Source organism: Aotus nancymaae, unplaced genomic scaffold (genome assembly GCF_030222135.1).
Source record: "Aotus nancymaae isolate 86718 unplaced genomic scaffold, 86718_ANA_hifiasm-v0.15.2.pri h1tg000053l, whole genome shotgun sequence".
Taxonomy (NCBI): Eukaryota; Metazoa; Chordata; class Mammalia; order Primates; family Aotidae; genus Aotus; species Aotus nancymaae.
The window spans coordinates 19592257-19615899 of record NW_026988467.1 but is presented as its reverse complement, the minus strand read 5'-3'; the positions used below and the strand labels follow the sequence as shown (position 1 = coordinate 19615899).

Here is a 23643-nt window from a genome sequence, read left to right as displayed (position 1 = left end):
TGACACGTGGACCCTCTTCTAAGTGCACCGCCGTCAATGATCTACTCCTGATGTACCTGCAGGGGCTCACCCTGATTCCCAGGGCATCAAATGCTAAGTTCTGAGCCACTTCCAACTCACTTCCTTTGTTGCCTGTGCTTTTGATAAGCCAGAGCCAGAAAGGCCACGTAGAGCTGTCATTCTCCATGTGTATTCTCTGCCCTGGGCTTTCTAGAAGCCCGAGGGAGGAAGGGCTGATTAGAATAGCAACCCTTGGCACCTGGGTCACATGGCAAGTCCCAAGAGTGCCAGGGTCTCCCTTGGAACTTACAGAGAACAGGGGTCATGTTATAACTAAAGTGTTTATTTCCATTCAATTCACTAACTGATTGCTCTGCTCAGGTGCCTGCGTTGGCTCACAGGAGGGAGTCTGTGACCACATCCCTAGGCTGAGGGCTTCCCCATGGCCATGACCTTCAGGCCCAGCAAAGGTCTGGCAGGGGGAAGGAGGTGGGAGAGAAATCACACACTTTCTCTCCAGGGAAGGGAAGGAGCATGCTTGCCCGCGTCTCTGAGCGCACCCTCTGGAGGGCAGGGTATCACAGTGAACGATCCGGGTCCCGGCCTCCCATGCGGCCTGGTTTAGGCTCCCAGAGGCAAAACTGGGTTTTGGCCATCTGAGGGGACTCGGGAGCCTCAAAGGGGCCTGTATGCCTGGGAAGTACTAGACAGATTGTGGCAGGAGAGTGGGAAGTGGGCAAGGACTTCCAGCCCTGCAGCCTCAGAGCCCACTTCCTCCTCAATCTGTCACTTTCATCCACAGTCCTGGAGCGGGAGGCTCCTCCACCTTGGCGCCTCCCCCTCCACACCCAAATCTCACTCCAGTCTCTGAATGGCCCAGATGGCCCCATGGCAGTTGGCTTTGGTGAGGCCTGGTGGCAGGTGGGAGGAGGGAAGAGTGTCAATGAAAACCGTATAAAAAATCCAGAAATGTGCATATAAAATCTCGCCCTTGGTGTATTGCCTAAGTCAGTAAGCAGAAAGCACCTTCTTTCTGGAGAAGGATCAAGTCCCCAAAAGGTAGGAAATGTCAAAGTGTCACTTCATTGTCATAAAAAAAAAACAACCCAACAAACAAACCCCCTAAACCAAAACCACCCTGACCAAAATACCCCCGAGTCCACTAATTGCTGTAAACAAACCCAGATGCAGGACCAACCCTTCTCAGCGGCAGTTGGAGCTGACGGCAGTCACTGCAGCATCAGTCCTCGAGGTGGGGGCTGGTGGGAGCAGGCACCCAGGCGAGTCGGGCCGCTGGGCTGTGCACATGATATGTACCTGGAGCTGCAGACCCGGGGACGGCCATCCTCAGGAAGGCTGACTTTTCTGGTGTCCCCAGGTTCTCTCTGACCCAGGAGGACAAAAGCCCCTTTCAGCCTCGTGAGCCCACAGGAGAAACAGTGTCTTTCTTTGGAGTTTCTAAAATAGTCTCCAAAGACAGAAAAATTCTTCTGTTTGCCCAGCAGTGGCGGGAATAGATTTTCCCAGAGGGGTTCTCAGGGTGGCTGCCTGTCCATCTGTCCCGTCCACTGGGCGCTTGGTTGTTGAGTGAGGCCTAGAGGAGCAGCAGGGACAGGAGCCAAGGGTGGCCCCTGTCTCTCCCCTTCACATTTGTTTTTCTGAAAGTGTTTCTTGGCTCTGGTCAGGTCACCTTCCCAGAGGGAGTGGAAGAGAAACTGCTTTTGGTCTCCGATTGGACACATCGCATGAATCTCCCAAGCCCTTTTGTACCCCCCAGAGCAGTCATTGCTTTCCTTATGAGAATCTTCTTTAAAAAATATTCCTTGTATTTCCCGCCCCCTCCCAGGATCTGGTTTCTTTTTTTCCCATTCCCTTTTTTTTTTCTGTGGTTTGAGTTGCATGTGTTCTTGGTGACGTCTCGTGGCTGGCGCTGCTTGATTCTTCCTGTGGCCTGTGGCCTCCTGGCGGGTGGCTGGCCCTGCAGTGGATGGAGCACCAGGAGGGCCGGCGCGTGGGGTGGAGGGGGTGGGGCTTGGAGGAAGTGAGCTGAGGCAGGTGAATGTCAAACCTCCACAGACTGAATCTGGTTCATCTGCGCCCGCATCACCTGGATACTGTTCAGGATTTTTTTCTGGTGGCCAGCCAAAGTGACCCCAACCCGGAGAATGTCCCTTTGGGAGAGAAGCACGTGGGTTAGGGAAATGTGTGGATGGAGGGGCTCTGTGCCTGGGAGAGAGCTGCCTGGGCCTGGTTGGGGGGGTGGGGAAGATGGCAAAGCACGGAGTCCTGGGGAGTGGGGAGTGGGGAGCAGGCAGGCAGCCACAGCTGGAGGGTGTGACTATGGAGCGAGGTGGAAGAGTACTTGGGTAGGAATCAGGGCGCTGAGGCACCCTTCTCTCCCCTGCTATGGGGAAGGGAAGCCAGCTTGCATTGTCTAAGCACCCACTTCCTTGATATCTCCCTCACCCTTCCTACCAACCTCCAGTCCGCAGGTGAGAAAACAGGCTGAGGGAGGTGCTATGATTTGCCCCAGGTCACACAGCTTGTAGGTGGCAGGCAGACCTGGGTATCAGTCCACAGATGACTCCAAAGTTGGCCGTCTTGCCCCTTGGTCCCTGCTTCCCTACTGGGACACGATCTATTCCTCACCCTCCAGATCACCCCACTTGGCTGGTGGGGCCCGTGGACAGGGGGAGATAAGGTGACCAGCAGAGGTGACTGGGCACTTACTCCATCATCATCTGAGACACGACGTCAAAGGAGGTGAAGCCGGCATTGGCGAAGCTCTCCTTGTACTGCCCCATCTTGATGGCCTCCAGCCACTCATCCACCGTGTTAAAGCTGGTATAGTCGGGGATCGTGCGGTCCAGCAGCGGCAGGTTGATGCTGGGGTTGGGGGTAGGCGACAGAGACAGTCAGGGCACTTGTCTGCAGGGAGTGTGCAGGGACGTGCCTGCAGGCTGCGTATGCATGAATGTGCACGTGTGCATCCATTTACATGAACATAAGTGAATGGGTATGTATGTGGGTACTTCTGCATGAGTGCAGGCATGGGTTTGAACCTGTGGAAACATGCATGCATATAGGTATGAGCAGGTGAGAGTGAGTGTGTGTGCAGAACTCAAAGCTGGGACCAAGTGGGAAGTCTAGGGAAGGCACTGCAGGGATGGCCGAGAGGCTGGACCTCAGGAATGAGGAGGGGGAAGATGCTGCTCCATGCTTCTTATTTTCAGGCAGAGGGATTTCAGCTGGACTAGCTATGCTGGTTATTCACAGTTTCCTCTCCCAGTGCCATTCTCCATCCTTCTGCACCCTGGTTTGTGCTATAGGAAGCTCACCTTCTGGACTGTCCAGAGACTGTATCTCCAAAGCCCAGCTAAGGCTGGTGGCGCTAACGGGAGTAACTTCCTGGCTGGCAAGGAGTGAGATGGCTCTCATGAGGTTTAAAGCTCAGAGGGATTTGATCTGGAGAGTTAGGGGTGGCTGACGCACGGTCATGGTGAGGAGAGACAGGCAGAGGGAAGGAGGACGATCTCCCGCTCTTAAGAACATGCTGGAGGAAGGACTTTGGCCCAAGGGGTCTCTAGCTACAGCCAGCCCAAGATCCTAAGGGCACCTGGCCAGACGCCCCTCTGAAACCCTGTGGGATTGTGAGTCCTGAGGAGTAAGTGTGTGCAGGGCCAGCAGTGAGACCTGTGACGGCCACCCAAGGAAGGCAGAGGGGAGCTGCTGCCCCATGGAGTCTGCCCTGGGACCTCAAGGTGAAGGGAAGCATCGGGTCCCCAAGTGAACACCCCTCAGGCCGAGCCCGTCTCTTGGGCATGGGGATGCTGACCTACTGTGGGGGCACAGATGGGTGTATGGTGAATACAAACTTCTGAATGGGGTTGTGTGTGCAGGTGCCTATGGATATGTGTAGGTGTGAGAGCCTGAGATTGTGTGTGTGAGCAGGCATGAGTGTTTGTGCTTAATTGTGTGTTCATCTGTGTGCATGTAGGCCTGCATTTGTGTGAGCATGTGTGTGACGAGGATATAAATGGAAGTCAGCGGGTCCAGGTTTGAGTGTGAGGGTAGTTAGGAAGGAAACGTAGTGACAGGTAAATCTATTCACCAACTAAGATTCTGGATCCTTTGGTCATTTTTCTTTTTTTTTAGACGGAGTTTCGCTATCGTTGCCCAGGCTGGAGTGCAATGGCACAATCTCAGCTCACTGCAACCTCCACCTCCTGGGTTCAAGTGATTCTCTTGCTTCAGGCTCCTGAGTAGCTGGGATTATAGGTGCATGCCAACTCGGCCAGATAATTTTTAAATTTTTAGCAGAGACAGGGTTTCACCCATGTTGGCCAGGCTGGTCTTGACCTCACAGGTGATCCACCTGCCTCAGCCTTCCGAAGTGCTAGGATTATGGGCATGAGCCACCACACTGGCCTTCCTTTGGTAATTTTTCTTCAATATTGTCCTCTCTGATCATGCTTTGAAAGATGCCTCCTCTGCCACCTACAGGGTATAAGTCCTTTTTATTCCTCTGGGCAGTCTGTGTCCTCTGCTCTCCTGCACCCCTAAGGCAGGGCAGGTGCCCAACAAACACTAGTCCTGTCCTTCCCCATCCCAAACTGCAGTAAGGAAGAGCATCTGCCAGAAGTGGGGGCAGAAGGGATGGGAGAGGGGAAGAAGGGCAGGGCCTGGCTGGGGCAGGGCCGGGGCAGGGCCTTACCCGGAGGAGAGGGGCGCCATGGCTTTGAGGCTGTTGGGATTGCGGATCATCTTGTCTAGTGTGTTGACAATTTGGCCGAACTTGGGCCGATGGTTTCGGTCTTTCTGCCAACAGTCTAGCATGAGTTGGTGCAGGGCGCTTGGGCAGTCCATGGGCGGTGGCAGCCGATAGTCCTGCTCGATAGCATTGATCACCTGGGACAATGCGGGAGTGGAGTGGGGTTGGGTGGATGGGCTGAGGGCATCTACCCTCTGCCAGGACCATCTTGCCCCCATTACATTGCACATCTGACCTATTTAGTTGCCGTGGCAACCACTTTCACCTCCTGGAGGCAGCCCCAGGGATGGGATGACCTGGGTTCCCACCATCTAGACCCTTAATCTGACCTGGCAGCTGGGTCTTAATCTGCCAATCTTGGGACTGGCAGCATCCTGAGATAGCTTTTTCCCAGGGTCCGCCAAGATGACCCTTCTGTGCCTGGTTCCACCAGCTCCTTCCTCTTTCCTACCTCTGAGCCCCCTCTTGGCTTTGATGGCCCCAAGGCCTCCCTTCTCTGGCTCCTTGCTTGATCCTATGTGACCATATGCTTGATTTTAGTGCCATTTACAGCTCCAGGTGTGAGATACCTCCCCCCATCAGGCCCACAGCATGGCCTTGAGCCTGGCTGGAGCCCCCTCCCATCATCCCCACCTACCTCTCTATCACGCCCAAACACCCCTCTCAGCCACCAGGGCCATTCACCTTCCACACTTGACTGTGGGTCACCTTCCCTGGGTAAGAAGTTTCTTTGAGTCCTTCCTGTCTGCATTTTTGCAAATGGAAATCCCTTGGTTTGACTTCGGCCCCGCATTAGCCCACCTCAGCCTTTGCACACTCTGTTCTTTCCCAGTGGAAGTCCTCAAGTCTCCACGTCCTGCGACCGTTCGAACCCCGCTTGTCCTGTGATCACTCCCTGGCTGACCTTGCCCATGCTGCTGGTGCCTCAGTGCTTCCAGGGCTACTCTGATTTAGCACCTGATCTTAAAAGCTCCTGATAACAACATCTGGTTCCCTGAATAATCATCTTGCCCCCCAGTTAGGTGGTAAACACCTGAAGGGCAGATGTGGTCTCATTCGGGGCTGGCCACAGGTGCGAGCACCCTGAAGACATGCTGATGTGTGGATGGGTGGCCTTTCCTACTCCCTACACCCTGGAGAGTCCAGGGTCCTGTGCAGACATTTGAATCAGCCACCATCGGACTGGCAGCTGCCCTGGGAGCCAGGCCCACGATCTCAGAGGCCTATGTCCCATGCTCTGGGAGACTGGCACAAGGCCAGGAGCCCTGATCTTTCCTCTCCCATCTGGTGGGCTGGAGAGGCCTTGCCCATTCCCTTGGAGACTTACGTCCTGGTTGGTCATGTCCCAGTAGGGCCGCTCCCCGTAGGACATCACCTCCCACATGACGATGCCGTAGCTCCACACATCACTGGCCGAGGTGAACTTCCGGTACTGGATAGCTTCCGGGGCTGTCCAGCGGATGGGGATCTTCCCGCCCTGGGAGACAGAATGAGGAGGGTTCGTGGGTGGGAGGCTGGGCTGTCTGACCTCTTCTTTTAATCCTCCCATCCTGTGCCCTGTGATGCCCCAATCTCATGAGGCACCTTGTTGTGCCCCAAACTCACCATGCTGCTTAGGACCACTGGACATTCACATCAGCTATACCCTCTGCACGAAGTGCCTTTTCCTACTCTGCCATCTGGAAACCTCCTTCTCATCAAGTCCCTCCGAAAGCCTTTCTGAGCTCCCAAAGAATTGTCAGCTGCCCTCAATCCCACAGCTGTGCCTTACGTCTCCCCAACAGGGAGGCACGCCTCACACAGCACAGTACTCTTGTGACTTGCCTACTTGGGACCGTCTCTGGGCTTTTTGTCCTTTCAGTTTAAAACCTTCAACAAGCCTCGCTGCTTTCAGGGGAGAGTCCTGAACCTAGGCATTATAGGGGCACCAAGGTTCAGCCCTGTCTACTTCTCCAGCGTTACTGCTCACCACCATTGCCCCTACAGCCTGTATTCCGGTCACAGGACTTTGCCATGAGAACATGGCATCTGACAAACGTTTCCGGGCCCTTCCACTCTCAGCTCAGATATCAACCTCCCTAGCAAGGCTTTCTCTGCCTCCAAGGCTGGCTGTCCTGGCTCACAGCCCTGTCACTCCACATGCCTCTGCACATTTGTTCCCCACCAGTGTGGGAGTTGCAAGAGGGCAGGAGCTGTGGTTCCTGCCTCCCTGTCCCCAGGGCCCAGGACGGTGCTTGGCCCAACTGGACGTTGGTGAAAGTGTCTTGCAGGGAGAGATGGACACTCATGCCCTCTTCTCTGGCCCTGGGACTCCAGTGTTCCCTGTCTCCATCTTACCAGGGCACTGGTGTAGGTGGGGTCTGAGGTATCGTCCTCCAGAAAGCGTGAGAGCCCAAAGTCTGACACCTTGCAGACCAGGTTGCTGTTGACAAGGATGTTGCGGGCAGCCAGGTCACGGTGCACATAGTTCATGTCTGCCAGGTACTTCATGCCGGCTGCGATGCCCCGAAGCATGCCCACCAGCTGGATGACCGTGAACTGCCCATCGTTTTGCTTTGGGAGAAGTGGAGAAAACAGAGTAAACGGAAGAGCAGGTATCAGAGCTCTGCATCATCCTCACAATGGGCAACTGAGCCAGGCCCTGCCAGCCTAGCTCTGGGCTCCTTTGGGGAAGGACACAGATGCTTCGGGACCCCGGGAGAGACCCATTAGAGGCCAACTTCCGGATGGTGGAGAGAACACAGGCTTTGAAGCAGACCCGCTTGGTTTGATTCTGGCTTTGTTCCTTCCTGACTGTGCAACCTTGGACATGTGACCTAACATCTCTAAGTCTCGGTTTCCTCATCTGTGTGTTAAATGGGCCTAAATCACGCCCATCTCCCAAGGCTATTCTGGGTTAAATAAGAAGGTGCAGGAAGGTGCCTGGCACAGGGTAGGAGCTTCACAAATGTTTGCTGAATGGCAGCTAGTTCATCAGCTTGCTTCTGATGCCCAGGCTGTGCTCTGTCTAGCTGGTTGACAGTGATCTCCTGGGAGACCTTGACACTTTCTTCTGGTGGCCTTGTGTTCTGAACTCCTCCCACCAGCCTATAGAGCTTTGGGAACTCCAAAATCTGGTGAAAACCCTGAATGAGAGGTCAAGACACTTGGTTCCAGTCTAGGACTCATCTTGACCCTCTGGGTGACCCTGGGCAAATCCTACCTGTCTTTGAGCCAGTTTCCTCCTATGCATAGTGAGAAGGCTGGGTAAGAGCAGAAATAGAAACACATTTCAGGTATGTGCCAACTCTGATCAACTGATTGTGGCTTCCTGGGGAACCATACTAAGAATAATTCTGGGACTGCTTCTGGGCTTAGTGGATGAGAGTGCTGGGATTGATTAGCAGTGCCTGCCATGGGTGAGGGAATAGAAAGTGACAGCCTGCAAGCCATTCCTGACCTAGAGCTTTTCCAAGACCCCATCAGACTCTGACAGTATAAAGTTGTGTCCATCATTCCTTTTCCTGCCCCATTCAAGGGCCCCTGGCCCTCTTGGCTTCCCCTACCCGGAGAAAGGAGTCCAGGGAGCCATTTTCCATGAACTCGGTGATGATCATTACAGGTGTGCTCTTGGTCACGACACCCTCCAGGTGGATGACATTGGGGTGGTCAAACTGGCCCATGATGGAGGCTTCGCTCAGGAAGTCCCGGCGCTGCTTCTCCGTATAGCCCGACTTGAGCGTCTTGATGGCCACAAAGATTTCTCTCTTGCCTGGCAGCTTCAGGTGGCCACTGCAGACCTCACCAAACTCCCCTGAGACAGAAACACCAAGATAGGCAGGATGTCACTTGCCAGGTGGAAGGGCCACCACCCTGTTCCCACTCTTGGGGTCTGCAGGTACATTTTCTCCTCAAAGGCCCACTCATCCTCACAGACTCAGAACTCCTTCAAGAATGTTGGGGGTCCAGAAAAGTCCCAGCCACCTTTGGGAGAGGACAGTAAATTCCTCATGGTTCTTCTCTGGTTGTCTGTGGCTGGGCATGGGGGATGGTGCAGGGGAAGCCGGGAGACGGGGAGAGGCACCTAGGAGGCATTGGGAGTGGGGAAAGCACTGGACCAAAGGTCCAGAGAACTGGGCTTCAGACCCAGCTCAATCTCTGACTCTCTGTGCATGTCCCTTCCCAGCTCCGTGCCTCAGTTTCCTCTTTTGTCAGTGAGGTGGTTTTACTGGACGACTTTTGAGGGCCCTTCTTTCATGGTCATTCTGAGCCTTCAGGCCTTGGAGGGTCCTCTGAGGCTCCTGTCCCACATCCTACCTTCTGACCCAAAGGTACACATTGGGGTGGTCTCAGCACCCATGGCTAAGGCCATGGTACCTGTGAGGATACCAGCCACCTACCTGCTCCGATCACCTGCTCAATTTTGACACAGGAGATGTCAATTTCCTTGGCAAACTCCCTCACTGCCTCATTGGGGTCCTCGTAAGTGAAAGGGTCGATGTAGATCTTCATGCCTGGGGTCACTGCGGGACAAGACCAGGCTCAGTCATGTGGACTGACTCAAGATGCACACAAAAGGAAAAGCGGGAGCCAGTTCCTCTGTGGAGGGAAATCCACGCCCACGCGGCCCATGTAAGAACTGGACCACTGCCTGCAGGTCCTTTGGCCTCTCTGGGTCTCACTGAGCAGATGGGCACTGGACTGAGTAGGAGGTGAGAGGGACAGAGGCCAGCAGAGCTGGCAGGTGGGTCTCAGCTCTTGCTTCAACACTTGCAGGCTGTCAGCAGTGGGTTTCCGGAGCAACTGAGACTGGCAGGACTGATAAGCAATGTCTGTTATGGGTGTGGGCACAGAAGGATAAACGGATGGATAGGTAATAGAGAATGAAGGGGTGCAAAGTAAAGGAAGGGGGGCAAAAAAGAAGGGAGCGACTTGGAACTAGAATACAGAAAGAGCAGGCAATAGACCATGCCATCCTTGGGGTTCTGCTACGGAGATCTCCTCCTGGTCTCTCCAGGTCTAATTCAAGCCTCCTCTTCCCCCAGGGTCCCTTTCTAGCTGCTCAGCCCTCCAAGATGGGACCCCAGACCCCAGAGGGGCCGCCCCATTCGCCAGCGACTGAGTATCCATGCATGGCTGCTGGGCCACCTCCCAGGGACCCCACTAGCCAAGTCTTAACTCCTTCTGGATCCCTGATCTTCTGGTAATCATCATGAGGCTAGACATGTGGCATATTAATTTGATTCCTGATCTGATGCATATTTTAATTTTTTTATTATTATTATTTTTGGTTCTCCCTCTCTTCTATCCCTAACTTTTATTTTTTTATGCACTAAGAGAAGAAGGTAACCTGGATGTCAGAGACTTAATTCCGAACACCGAGCACTGAGTCAGCAAAATGCTTTGAAAGAAGGGAAAGATGACCCATCCATCTTCCCCCTCCCAGAGAGACAGCTGGTCTTCCTCTGCCCGACCCCCTGGTCCTCCCTGAGCCCAGACCTTCCTCTGGCTCCTCCAGCATCCTGCTCACATTCTCCTGCCACTCCAGGAGCTGCAACTTTGGAGGCAGGAGCTCTAGAAGTTGGGGGTTGGAATCCTTGGGTCACCATAAGCCTCGGCTGGTTGGTGCGTGAGGCCATCAATCCTGTTCAGCTGTGTGACCTTGGACATATGAATTGACCATTCTCAGCCTCTATTTTAGACATTCCAGGAGTCTAGGAGTTAGAACCTGTAATATAGGGGTTGGCGAATTGGCCTACAGCCTGTTTTGTAAATAAAGTTTTATTGGAACACAACCATACTCATTCCTATGCCTGTGGCTGTTATCAAGCTGCAACAGCAGAGTTGGGTAGATACAAGAGAGACCCACAAGGCCTAAAATCTGTCCCCTTACAGAAAAATTTGCCAACTGCTACTCTAACACATTAGCTTTATTTGGGGTTCATTGTGTGGGTGTTTGTTTAGCCCTGGAGGTCTGGGCTTCTTAATTTGGGTCTGTGAGCTATTTAGCAGTCCTAAGAATGGGTGGTGGAAGCTCTGGTAACCTCCTGAGATGGGATGCATTTATTATGATTGTCCTTTTCTTTTCGAAAAGTAATTCATGCTGCTTCTGAAGTCCCTAAGTTATGGAAATAAATATTATAAAAAATAAAAGTTCTCAAAAATCCATCCTTGGGTATAGACCTCTGGATTTTTAAAAATTAATTAATTATTAGGATTATTATGGAGACAGAGCCTTGCTCTGTTGCCTAGGCTGGAGTGCAGTGGCATGATGTCTGTTCACTGCAACCTCTACCTCCCGGGTTCAAGTGATTCTCCCACCTTAACCTCCCAAGTAGTTGGGATTGCAGCCATGTGCCACCATGCCCAGCGTTTTTTTTGTATTTTTAATAGAGTTTTAATAGGTTTTGCTATGCTGGCCTGGCTGATCTCCAACTCCTGACCTCAAGTGATCCACCTGCCTCGGCCTCCCAAAGTGCTGGGATTACAGGCATGAGCCAACACACCCGACCTGACTTCCAGATTTTTAATAATTTTATACATGTATGTGCTTTTCTGGCCATAGGCTCCAACACTTTCAGCAGGGTCTCCCAGGAGTCTGAGGCTGCCAGAGAGGTTAAGAACCACTATCTGGCCGGGCGCGGTGGCTCACGCCTGTAATCCCAGCACTTTGGGAGGCTGAGGCAGGCGGATCACCAGGTCAGGAGTTCAAGACCAGCCTGGCCAACATGGTGAAACCCCGTCTCTACTAAAAATACAAAAAATTAGCTGGGCACGTGGCGCGTGCCTGTAATCCCAGCTACTCAGGAGGCTGAGGCAGGAGAATTGCCTGAACCCAGGAGGCGGAGGTTGTGGTGAGCCGAGATCGCGCCATTGCACTCCAACCTGGGTAACAAGAGCAAAACTCTGTCTCCGAAAAAAAAAAAAAAAAAAAAAGAACCACTATCCAAGACTGTGGATGTCTGGGAGGAGGAAATGGACACACGATTTTTTTCTGATTTTTCCCTCCCCTCCAGTGTCTGTGAGACTGAGCAGAATCTGAATCATAATAGCAGCTGTTACTTACTGAGCCCTTTATGCCCAACGCTATGCCAGGCTCTTTATATGCCTTATCTCCTCCACTCAAAAACTCTTAGAGGGAAGGATAATTTTTTTGAGAAGGAGTCTTACTCTGTTGCCCAGGCTGGAGTGCAGTGGCATGATCTCAGCTCACTGCAACCTCCACCTCCTGGGTTCAAGCGATTCTCCTGCCTCAGCTTCCTGAGTAGCTGGGACTACAGGCATCCGCCACCATGCCTGGCTAATTTTTGTATTTTCAGTAGAGATGGGTTTCAGCGTGTTGGCCAGGCTGGTCTCCAACTCCTGACCTCAGGTGATTCACCCACCTGGCCTCCCAAAGTTCTTGGATTACAGGTGTGCGCCACCTCGCCCAGCCAAAGATATCTTAAGAGTCCTAGTCCCTAGTACCTCTATGTGATCTTATTTGGAAATAGTGGAATATTTATTTTTATTTCTTTTTGAGACAGGGTCTTGCTCCGTTGCACAGGCTGGAGTGCAGTAGTGCAAGCTTGGCACACTGCAACCTCCGCCTCCTGGGTTCAAGCGGTTCTTCTGCCTCAGCCTCCTGAGTAGCTGGGATTATAGGCATGTGCCACCACACCCAGCTAATTTTTGTATTTTTAGTAGAGACAGAGTTTCACCATGTTGGCCAGGCTGGTCTTGAATTCCTGACCTCGGGTGATCCACTTGCCTCAGCCTCCCAAAGTGCTGGGATAACAGGCGTGAGCTACCACACCTGGCCTTATTTTTCATTTTAATTTTTTTTCCTGAGACAGGGTCTCACCTGTCACCCGGGCTTGAGTGCCCTGGTGAGATCATGGATCGCTGCAGACTTGAACTCCCAGGCTTGAACGATCCTCTCACCTCAGCCTCCTGAGTAGCCTGGGACTACTGGCGTGTGCCACCACGCCTGGCTAATTTTTAAATTTTTGTAGACATGGGGTTTCGCTACATTGCCCAGGCTGGTCTCGAACTCCTGGACTCAAGTGATCCTCCCGCCTCAGCCTCCCAAAATGCTGGGATTATAGGCATGAACCATGGCACCTGGCCTATATGACCTTTTTTTTTTTTGAAATGTACAGGTGACTTTTATTTCTGTGTAGTTAAATATGTCCATCTTTTTCTTAGGAGCTATCAATTGCTTTCATGTTTAGAAGGTCCTTTTCTATTTCCATATTGTTTAAATAGTTGCCTAAATTATCTTCTTGAAATTTTAATGGCTTAATTATTTTTACATGTATTCCCCAAACTATTTTTTTTTTTTCGAGATGGAATTTCACTCTTGTTGCCCAGGCTGGAGGGCAATGGCACGATCTTGGCTCACTGCAACCTTCACCTCCCGGGTTCAAGTGATTCTCCTGCCTCAGTCTCTGAAGTAGCTGGGATTACAGGCATGAGCCACCGTGCCTGGCTAATTTTCTATTTTTAGTAGAGATGGAGTTTCACCATGTTGGTAGGGCTGGTCTTGAACTCCTGACCTCAGGTGATCTGTCCGCCTTGGCCTCCCTAAGTGCTAGGATTATAGGTGTGAACCACGGTGCCTGGCCCCAAACTATTTTTAAGCCCAGGAATTTTTACTTCAAATCATGTCTTACTCAGAGGCTTTGTACCTGGAGCTCCTAGACTCTGCTCATTCTTACGCACCCACATCCAGTCCTGCAGCAAATACAGTGGCTCTGCTTTGGAAATATGTGAGAATCCAGCCACTTCCCACTACCTCCACCCTGCTACTGGTCTGACCACCATCATGTCTTCCCTGGATCCTCCAACAGCCACCCCACTGGTCTCCCTGTATCAGCTCCTTCGGTCCATTCTCCAGACAGCAGCCAGAGAAGTCCCGCCAGGGCTGTAACTCAGAGCATGTCAGCTCTCTGCTCAGAACCCTCCAGCAGCTCCTCATTTCGCTTAAGGAAAAGCCAAGACTCTGCTGAGCCTGAAGCGAATCTGCACGTCGGACTCCCTCAGACCTTCCATTCCTCTCTTCGCTCTGCTCTAGTCACACTGGCCCCTGCTGTTCCAGAGATGGGGCGGTGGGAGAAATGAGGGCACTGGGTGGGGGAAGAGGCCACCAGAGTTGTCACTGGGGAAGAACAGGTGTCTGGAGCCACAGAGTGAGAGGAAGAGAAGGAGGAAGGGGCTCCTGCTGCTTTTCTCACCTCCTGGGCCAGAGCCCTGGGTCCTCATCATCTCATTCATTCAGTTTGATTCATTTATTTATTCTGCAAATCTGTGTCTAGTGCCTGCTATGTGCTGGGCACCACGCTGGTGCTGGGGAGACATGGTAAATATCAGACACAATTCCAGGCCTCCAGCAGCCCCCACTATCATGGCGGTGAGATAAGAAACAGCCACTTCAATGCTGCCTGCAAGCACGGATGAGGCCCCTGAACCCGGTTGGGGCGGGGTCAGAGGAGGCTGCTTGGAAGAGTCTGTGTATGGTGAAGCCTGAGGAATGAGTAAGAGCTAGATGGGTAAAGGGAAAGGGGGAGAGCGCTCCAGGCAGAGGGAACCGCACTTGCAAAGGTCTGGCGGTGAGAGTGAGCTTAGCGTAACCAGGCAACCACTGGACTGTCTGCCTGCAGCATGGCAAGAGGAGGTCAAAGGTGGCTTAAGAGGTCACTGGGGAACCGACAATGAGGGGCCCGAGGGTGCCAGCCGCTGGGGAGTGTACATACTGTGGCCACTGGTGTAGTGCTGCAGCTTGTCCGTGTACTCCGAGTCGGCACGCTCAAATCCCCGTCTTCTGGAACAAGAGCAAAGGGCTGGAGCCACCTGGAGGCGCCCAGGGGCCTGGGAGCCACAGTAGGTGATCGGGAGAGGGTGGGCAGGCCCTAGAAGCCACAGCCCTGCCTGCCCCTTCAGGCCCACTTGTCCCTTCCCCAGTCCTCCCACCTCAAGTCCAGGTTCACGTTTTCCCCAGTTGCCCCTCCAGCCAAGCCCCCTTCAAAGAGCAAAGTCATCTTCCAGCTATGGCTTCTGGCCCTGGAAGCCCCAGGGCCTTCTGTCCATCTGACCTTATGGTTTGGTCTCTTCTGAAATGCGGAACTCTTTAAAGAAGAAGAGAATCTTTCTTTGCATTATACCCAGCAGAAGTCAAGGAACGGGCCTACCCTCCTGCCTTTGCTTGTGCTGTCTTAGCCGCTTGGGAGGTCCCTCCCCCTCCTCCTCCAAAGTCCTCCCCATCTTTCCAGCTCCTCAGCCAGGGCCCTGAACTCATGCAGAAAGCAGGACAATCTGTACACCCCTTGCACCATCCACGAAGTTCCCAGCACCCTGCAGTCCTTCCTGCCCACTGTATCAGTGTCTCAATGTGCCACCCCTTTCAACAGTGGGGTTGTCAGGGGCAATGCCTAACCCAGAGGGATGGATTGCCTATGGTGGCTGCTTAGGCGGTGGGAGGCCACCTGACAGCTTCCACTTCCTGCCCATGTCTCTCCCCGCAACTGTGAGAATGCCTCCTCTGTTCACCAGCCCTGTAGAGGAATGGCTGGATAGATGGAGAGAACCCATCTGGGACAGCCAGGCCTGGCCAAGCCTGGAGACCCTTACTCACCTGTTACACACGATGGCAATGACAACCACGGCAATGAGGAATACCAGGCCAGCGGCCGAGGAGCCGATGATGAGTGGCAGCTTCTCCTGGATGCTTGTCTGGTACTCGGCTGGGGAGAAAGCATGGTAGGGCATTCTCAGCCTGGCTCTGGGAATCTTAACACCCCTGTCCCCTACCCCCTGCCCTGCTGCTGGATCTTCTGGGATCCCCAGGCTTTGTTCCTGCCCCTGACAGAGCACCTGTCACATGCCTATGCAGAAAATGGGCTGTCACTGACTCACAAGTAACCCTGGACAAGTCCATGATCTGTTCTAATCCTCAACTTCTCATCCATAAAATGGGCATAATTCCTGCATCTCAATGTTGATGTGAAAATAAACAATAATAAGAGCTGACACACACACAGGCAGTAAAAAGCACAGACTCTGGAGCCAGACTCCCTGGGTTTGAATCCCTATGGTGCCACTTACTATCTGTGTGAACTCTGGCAAAGTGACTTACCTCTTTGTGCCTCAGTTGCCTTATCTGTAAAATGGGGAGAATAATAATAATCCATCTCAGGATTGTTGGGTAAAGCACTTAGAACAACACGTAGCACATAAGCAAGCATTCGATCAATATTAGCTATGCTTGTCACTGAGTGTTTTATGTGTCAATCACTGTGCTAAGTATGTTACCTATCTCAGAACAGTCTTAGGATTATCCCATTTTACAGATGAGGAAACTGGGCTTAGTGAGGTCATGATGTGCCTGAGGTCACAAAGAAAGTAGCACCCCAGCCAGGCATTTGAACCCAGGTCTGCTTGAACCAAAGGTGGGAGTTGAAATGGGATAATGCAGAAGATACACTTGGCATTAGCCTGGCTCTTGGAAACCACTCAGTGCCATTAACACTATCATTGATTTACAGTTTATTATTTTTACTTCTCTCTCCCTTTTTTTTTTTTTTTTTTTTGAGTAGGAGTTTCACTCTTGTCACCCAGGCTGGAGTGCAATGGCGTGATCTCGGCTCACTGCAACCTCTGCCTCCTGGGTTCAAGCGATTCTCCTGCCTCAGCCTCCCGAGTAGCTGGGACTACAGGCGCCTGCCATCACACCTGACTGATTTGGTAGTTTTATGGAGACAGGGTTTCACCACGTTGGCCTGGCTGGTCTCGAACTTCTGACCTCAGGTGATCCTCCTGCCTCGGCCTCCCATAGTGCTGGGATTAAAGGTGTGAGCCACCACACCCAGCTATTTTTACTTCTCATCTGTCTCACTGACCAGAACAGGAACTTGCTGAGATCAGGAATGAGGTCAGCTCCGGGTCCTTGGCACCCACACTTGGCCTGGTAAGCGGCAGGGCCCCAGCCACATTTGTTGAACTAATAAAAGGATCTCGGGACAGTCTCCCAGTTCCCAGCCAGTGACACTCACCCAACACGGAAGAGGGCTTAGAGAGGTGAAAAAAAAAACTGCCATGAGGAACAGGAAGATTGCAGAGGAGGTGAGTGCTGGAAGAGATGGTGGAGTCATAGGGAGGATTTTTGTGATAAGGCAAGAATTTAGGAGTCCAGGAGCCTCTGAAATGTTCAACCAGGCAAAGGCCAAGGCCCATGCCTAGTGGTTAGAGAAGATTCTAAGAGAGGATGCTGGAATCTGGTCATACAGAGCCACGCCGGAGCTTGGCTGGCTGGTGAAAGGGATCCCAGACTCACAGAAATGACAAACTATGACTTACCTACCATCTGGTGGGTGCTGATATGCCTGGGACCTAGTGCCAACCCTGTGCTAGGTCTCTCATTCTAACACTAGTTTGGTAATGATGGTGATAATGAGATCGTTGTTATCACCCCCGTTTATGAATGAGAAAGCTGAGAGTTGGAAAGGTAAGGTGACTTGTTCAGGTACATACGGTTAGGGCTAAATCAGAAATGGATTCTTCATCTCTTTGGCTTCAGAGCCCACACTCTTTAAACTGTGCTGCTTCTAGATTATTAGAGCAGGAATGGTGCTTGGAGACCATGTACTTCCAGAGTGGGGAGTGTAGCACACAGGCTACTACCTCCCATTCCCTTGGCTGGGGCAGACAATACTAATCTATCCCAGAACTTCTTCCTGCTGAACTCAGATGCAGCTTCAGAATCCTTCTCAGTCCAATTGCAAGTCATTGGAGTTGCGTATGATAAAATATGTTTACTCTCTCAGATTGAATGTGATGTTTTCATTTTTATATATGAGAAAAAATTGGACCAAGGAATGTATAACTTGCTCAGAGTGACTCTGCAAGTTAGGGATGAGCTCCCCAGAGTCCTGGGAAAGGGAGTGACCTGGCTGACACAACGGGAACAGAAACAGGGCTTTTATATATGGTTGTGCACAAAGGATCGAAATGAGGAGGGTGGGAGGGTTGACATCTAGAAGGGGGTGCCTTTTCTAATCTGCACAAAGGTGCTTCCTGGGAATGGTGACCCTTGAGTTGTTTGTGTTTGTGGAGTCTATGCCCTCCACTTGCCCGCTGGACTCTGCTCACCTTCTGTCATGGTCTGGAAGTACATCTTGCCGCTGTAGCGCCCGTAGCCTGCCACGGTGCGTGCCCGCACCTGGAAGACATAGATGGCGCCGGCTTTGAGGCCCTGCACAGTGACCGTGTTGGTGGGGCTTTTTATGGCTGTGGCGTTGTACTCACTGAGCTCCTGCCAAGGAACAGAGAAGAAAATTAGTGAGGTTGTTGGTCATGGTGGGCCCAGATCCCACTGCCTGATGGGGGCAGGTCTGGCCATTGGTTAAACATCTGTGGTTCCCAATTCTTCATCCCTTCCCTGCAATAGAATTATGCCTTTTGCCTTGTTACTTTTCGACACTGCCCACAAAAGCAGGCAGAGTATATTTCTCTGTCTTATGGATGTTGAATTTGTCCACATGCCTTGTGTTGGCCAGTGGAATAGTCTAGTGGACACGATGCAAGCAGGGCCTTTACAGGTGCCTGCCGATTTGTCGCAGCCTCTTGTGCTTCCGCCATGAGAGGAGCTTGCACTGGGTAACTGCTGGCTCCAGAATGAGAAACAGGTGGAGACCATGACCCAACTTCTAGGATGAAACAGGGCCACCCCATTGACTCACAGACATAAATCCATGGGCAAGAAAAATAGCCACTTGTTGTAAGATGTTAGATTTTTGGGACTGTTTGTTTTGCAGTGTTATCTCAGGAAAAGCTGACTAATACACACGTATTGAGTGGTTCCTATGTGCAGACCCTGAGGACTAGACTGTTCTTGGAGACCGAAGGGAGAGGGCCCACCTCATTCACTTCTGCATCCCCTTCCCTGTCCTATGCCTTGATGGGTTGGTTAAGTGGAAGGGCCCTTGTTCAGCCTCAGCACGCTTGAGTGAGTTAAGAACTAAGGTCCAGAAGGGAAAATGATGCTCAGGGTGACACATATCAGTTCAGAGCTGCTTTGAGATTCAAAACCAGGCTGGATACAGTGGCTCACACCTGTAATCCCAGCACTCTGGGAGACCGGGCCGGGAGGATCACTTGAGCCCAGGAGTTTGAGACCAGTTTGAGCAACAATGAAAGACCCTTTCTCTTGAAAAAAAAAAAAAAAAATTAGCTGGGCGTAGAGACACAGGTCTGTGGTCTCAGCTACTCGGGAGGCTGAGGTTGGAGGATCGCTTAAGCTTGGGAGGTCAAGGCCACAATGAGCCAAGACTGTGCCACTGCACTCCAGCCTGGGCAACAGAGCTAAACCCTATCTAAAAGAAGGACAACCAAAAACCAAGCCAGAGTTTTGCACGGAGCCACCTCTAATGTCCTCTAATGCCCAAACCCAATGTCTTCTCCTTTGAGAGATGAAGAACACTGATTCTGGCTTCCCGATTGCTGCCCAGGGTGATCCAAGGAGTCGAGAACGAGACAAAGGTCCAGCTGCTGCAGCAGGAGTGGCGATGTGACTGGGGTGGATACAGACGTGATGCTCATTCAGGAATCTGTCAGCTGCCCAGCAAAACTTCCCCAAATATCCTCTTTTCACTAGGCTGGGACTGGGGTTCTGCAGTGGGCTAAGACACAGGCCCTGGCCTTGGAGAGCTCAGTCCAGAAGAGCAAGCAGTGTGAGAATCCCAACCCTTTGAAGATCATGCTCTCTGAGAAAATGTTTCCTGATGAAAATCTGTGACCCCTCATCCAGAAGAACGCACGCCTAGCTGTACATGCCAATCACATACACATCATGGAGTGCACAGAGCCCTTGAAAAACTTCCCAAAATGATGAAGGTTCAGCGTGTGCACGTTATTACAGGCTTTATAACGTGGAGGTTAAGGTCACAAGCTGGAGCCAGACTTCTTGGGTTCAAATCCCGGCTCCACTATTTACTACCTCTGTGACCTTAGGAAAAGTCGTTTAACATCTCTGTGTCTTTATCTGTGAAAGGGGGATAGTAACAGTGGCTACCTCAGAGGTTGTTCGGAGAATAAAATGAATCAATAGTATAAGAGGCTCACACTGATAGGGTAAGCACATGCCGAGGGGCATGTGACCTGGTCTGGGATGGGGGCTATATTAGTCCGTTCTCACACTGCTCATAAAGACACACCCGAGACTGAGTAATTCATAAAGGAAAGAGGTCTAATTGACTCACAGTTCCACATGGCTGGGGAGGCCTCGGGAAACTTAAAACCACGGCGGAAGAGGAAGCAAACACATCCTCCTTCACATGGGGGCAGGAGAGAGAAGTGCCAAGCAAAGGGGGTAAAGCCCCTTATAAAACCATCAGATCTCGTGAGAACTCTCATTATCACCAGAACAGCATGAGGGTAACTGCCCACATGATTCAATTACTTCCTACTAGGTCCCTCCCACAACAGGTGGGGATTATGGGAACTATAATTCAAGATGAGATCTGGGTGGGGACACAGCCAAACCATATCAGGGGCTACTAGGTGAAGTCAGGAAAGCTCCCTCATGGGTGGGGGCATTGGAATGGGATCTCAAAGAACAAACAGGAACCACCCAGGCAAAGACACGCATGCTTGGCAGAAGGGGCAGCAGGTTCAGAGGAAAGGAGGTGAGAAAAAGCTTGGGATGTAAGGGATATGAAGGGCGCTGACCTGAAAATGTGTCTCTACCACCCCCATACCAGGGGGAGGTAGGGATAGCTCGGTGGGGCAGTGGCAGAGAGGAAGTCTCTTTTACCAATTCGCATCATCTGCCTCCTCCTCCAGGAAGCCTCCTTGACTTCCCAGCCAGATGTATCTCTTTCTTCTCTGAGTCTCAGAGCACACGCTGTGGGTGCCATGGGAGGGGGTTTCTGCTATGCCCCCTCAACTTTGGACTGAGGCTCCTCTCGCCACCTTGATTATAAGTCCATGAGGGAGGGCTTGTATTTGTTCCCTGCACCAAGCCCGGGGTCCCTCCCACAAAGTCCTTCCCCAGCATCCACAGGGTGAAGGCTGACTCCTTAGCCTGGCATTCCAGATCCTCCATCACCCGCCATTTTCCATTCTCTCCTGCGACATCCCTAATGTTTCCTAGGTTCCTGCCATCCCCAACTCTTTCCCTCTTCCTCGGTAGCGCTGCCAGATTTAGCAAACACAAATATAGGATGCTGCTCAGTCACATTTAAATTTCAGATGAACAACAAATACGTTTTGGTATAAGTACGCCCCATGCAATATTTGGGATGTATTTGTACTAAAATATTTATTTTTAAAAAATTCAAATGTAATCATGTGTCTTGTATTTTATCTAGCAACACTACCTCCGGACGCTCTGAGCTTTTGCAAGCACTGTTGCCCCTGCCCAAAATACCCCTTCCTCACTTGTCTTACAGTGCCTTACTCATCGTTCAAGACTCTGCACAAGTGCCACCTCTGCTGGGGAGACTTCCCAGATGTCCCAGCGTGGAGTTGCAGGTCTAAATTGTCTCCTCTTTCACCCATTGTCCGGATATACTTGTCTATCTTCTTTAAGGATGTGGATTTCCTGAGGCCAGGGACCATGTCTTGCTCATCTCTGGGCTCCCCCCCCCACCAGGTTACTAATTATTGACATAATGAATGAACATTAAACTGATACTCAAAAATCTACAAAACTTGGGATGCAGTGCCAGATATGGACACTAGGTGCCGTTGTAAAACATGGGATTGCTCAGACTTGAAAACGGGTTAGATTCTGCAAACTGGGTGGGTGCCCACTTAGAGATGTTGGAGGTTTTAAGTCCCTGATTATGTGAGGGAGACGGGAGGCAGCTGCTGGTTCCATAGGTGCCTCAGAAGAGCGAGGAACCAACCTGAGCAGCTCCCTTCACTAACGCTGGGCAAGGGAATGGAAGCTGTTTCATTTATCATTTCTATCTATCATCTATCTATCTATCTGTCTATCTATCTATCTATCTATCTGTCTATCTGTCTATCTATCTATCTGTCTGTCTGTCTGTCTGTCTTTTTGAGACAGGGTCTTGCTCTGTCACCCAGGCTGGAGTGCAATGGCATGATGACGGCTCATTGCAGCCTCAACCTCCCAGACAAAAGTGATCCTCCCACCTCAGCCTCCCTAGTAGCTCAGACTACAGGCACATACCATCACACCCGGCTAATGTCTGTATTTTTGGTAGAGACAGGGTTTCATCATGTTACCCAGGCTGGTCTGGAGCTCCTGGACTCAAATGATCTACCCATGTCAGCCTCCCAAAGTGCTGGGATGACAGGCATGAGTCACTGTACCCAGCTGGAAGCTGCTTCAGATCCTACTCTTTTCAGTTAATTGCACTGTGACCTTGGGAAAGACCCTTCACTTCCCTGAGCCCCTGTTTTCTGTTCCAAAAAATGGAACAATCAATGCCAACCTCTCAGGGCTGTTGTGAAGATAAAACATGATAGGGTAGTGCCTGCCACACTGGAGATCCCCTAGAGATGCCAATTCCCCTCAGTCTCTCCTCTCCCTGGAGTACCTTTATCTAAACAGTGATTAAGCACCAAGGGGCGATGGGAAGAAATTCAGTGTGAAATCCATTTCAGTCCTTAGTCTGAGAACTTACCCGGAAGCTTGGGGCCAGTGAGGCATTGGGTGCATGTCTTAAGCCTTCCAGGCCTCGGTTTTCTCATCTCTAAAGTGGGTTAATGTCAGTAGGTACCACAAGAGGTGGTTGTGGAGATTTAAAAGGAAAATATAGGTAAAGTTTTTTAGCACAGTCTCTAGCACATAAAAAGACTTAATAAATGTTGGCTCCCAACATCATTGCTATCATTAAAAACCATTATAGGGGCCGAGCGCGGTGGCTTAGCTTGTAATCCCAGCACTTTGGGAGGCCGAGGTGGGTGGATCACTTGAAGTCAGGAGTTTGAGACCAGCCTGGTCAACATGGTGAAACCCCGTCTCTACTAAAATTACAAAAAATTAGCCGGGCATGGTGGCACATGCCTGTAATCCCAGCTACTTGGGAGGCTGAGGCAGGAGAATCGCTTGAACCTGGGAGGTGGAGGTTGCAGTGAGCCGAGATCGTATCATAGCACACCAGCCTGGGCAACAGGAGTGAAACTCTGTCATCTCAAAAACAAAAACAAAAACAAAAAACCAAAAAAACCCAAAAACCATTACAGATTAAGCCCTTACCTATGTTCCTTACATGGATGAATGAGTGCAGAAGTGAATGAATGAGTGGACAAACCTCTCCAGGTAGCTCCTACTCCAGGTACTGGGCAACAGCCTGAATACAGCCTGCACTTTCATAGTTCACCCACCCCTGCCCAACCTTTGCTCCCTCTGCCTGGAATGTCCTTCCTCTTCACTTTCTGTTAAATAAATACTAAAATCGATGTGGCTTGCGAGGGTCCATCGACCACAGGCGGCCTCACGAATGCTCTTCTTGGGGGACCAGGGGGATCCTGAACCTGTGTGCTTTGGGGCAGCTGCCAAAGGAGGCCACCTCCCCGGGGGCACTGGAGCTGATGGAAGTAGCCAGGCCTGGGTCTGCAGCAAGGCTACCATTTATCAGCGGCCTCCAGAAGCCATCCCGCCAAGTGGTTGTCAGCTCAGGGCTCTGGGCAGGCTAGGAAATCCCAGTGGGGCTGGGGAAGGGCTAAATGGAGAGCGGGCTCCAAGATAGCGCTTTCTGAAGAAGGAAAGGAGAGGGAAAGAGGTGGAGGTGGGGCCCGCACGGGCCTGCAGCGCTCAGTATCTGACTTCCCTTCCTAGGAAGATTGGAGCGTTCGGGGAAGGATCCAACGGCAGGCACATGGAGGATTCCCGTGTTAGGTAAGAGCCGGCTGTGGACTTGCTGGAATAAATCTCACTACCTGCA

At 51.6% G+C, this 23643-nt stretch overlaps 1 protein-coding gene across 1 annotated transcript in view; it reads right to left on the bottom strand.

Annotated features, from left to right (window-relative positions):
- Window positions 1–978: 978 nt before the first annotated feature.
- The window catches only part of EPHB2 (EPH receptor B2), a 187032-nt gene continuing 164367 nt past the window's right edge, over window positions 979–23643 (bottom strand). The window contains 12 exon segments of the mRNA XM_064363439.1: window positions 979–1862; window positions 1865–1978; window positions 2069–2171; window positions 2731–2886; window positions 4715–4908; window positions 6099–6248; window positions 7109–7324; window positions 8317–8564; window positions 9151–9273; window positions 14485–14549; window positions 15363–15471; window positions 17876–18038. Of these exon segments, the coding sequence (XP_064219509.1) occupies window positions 1536–1862; window positions 1865–1978; window positions 2069–2171; window positions 2731–2886; window positions 4715–4908; window positions 6099–6248; window positions 7109–7324; window positions 8317–8564; window positions 9151–9273; window positions 14485–14549; window positions 15363–15471; window positions 17876–18038 (1968 nt within the window). The 3' untranslated portion in view covers window positions 979–1535.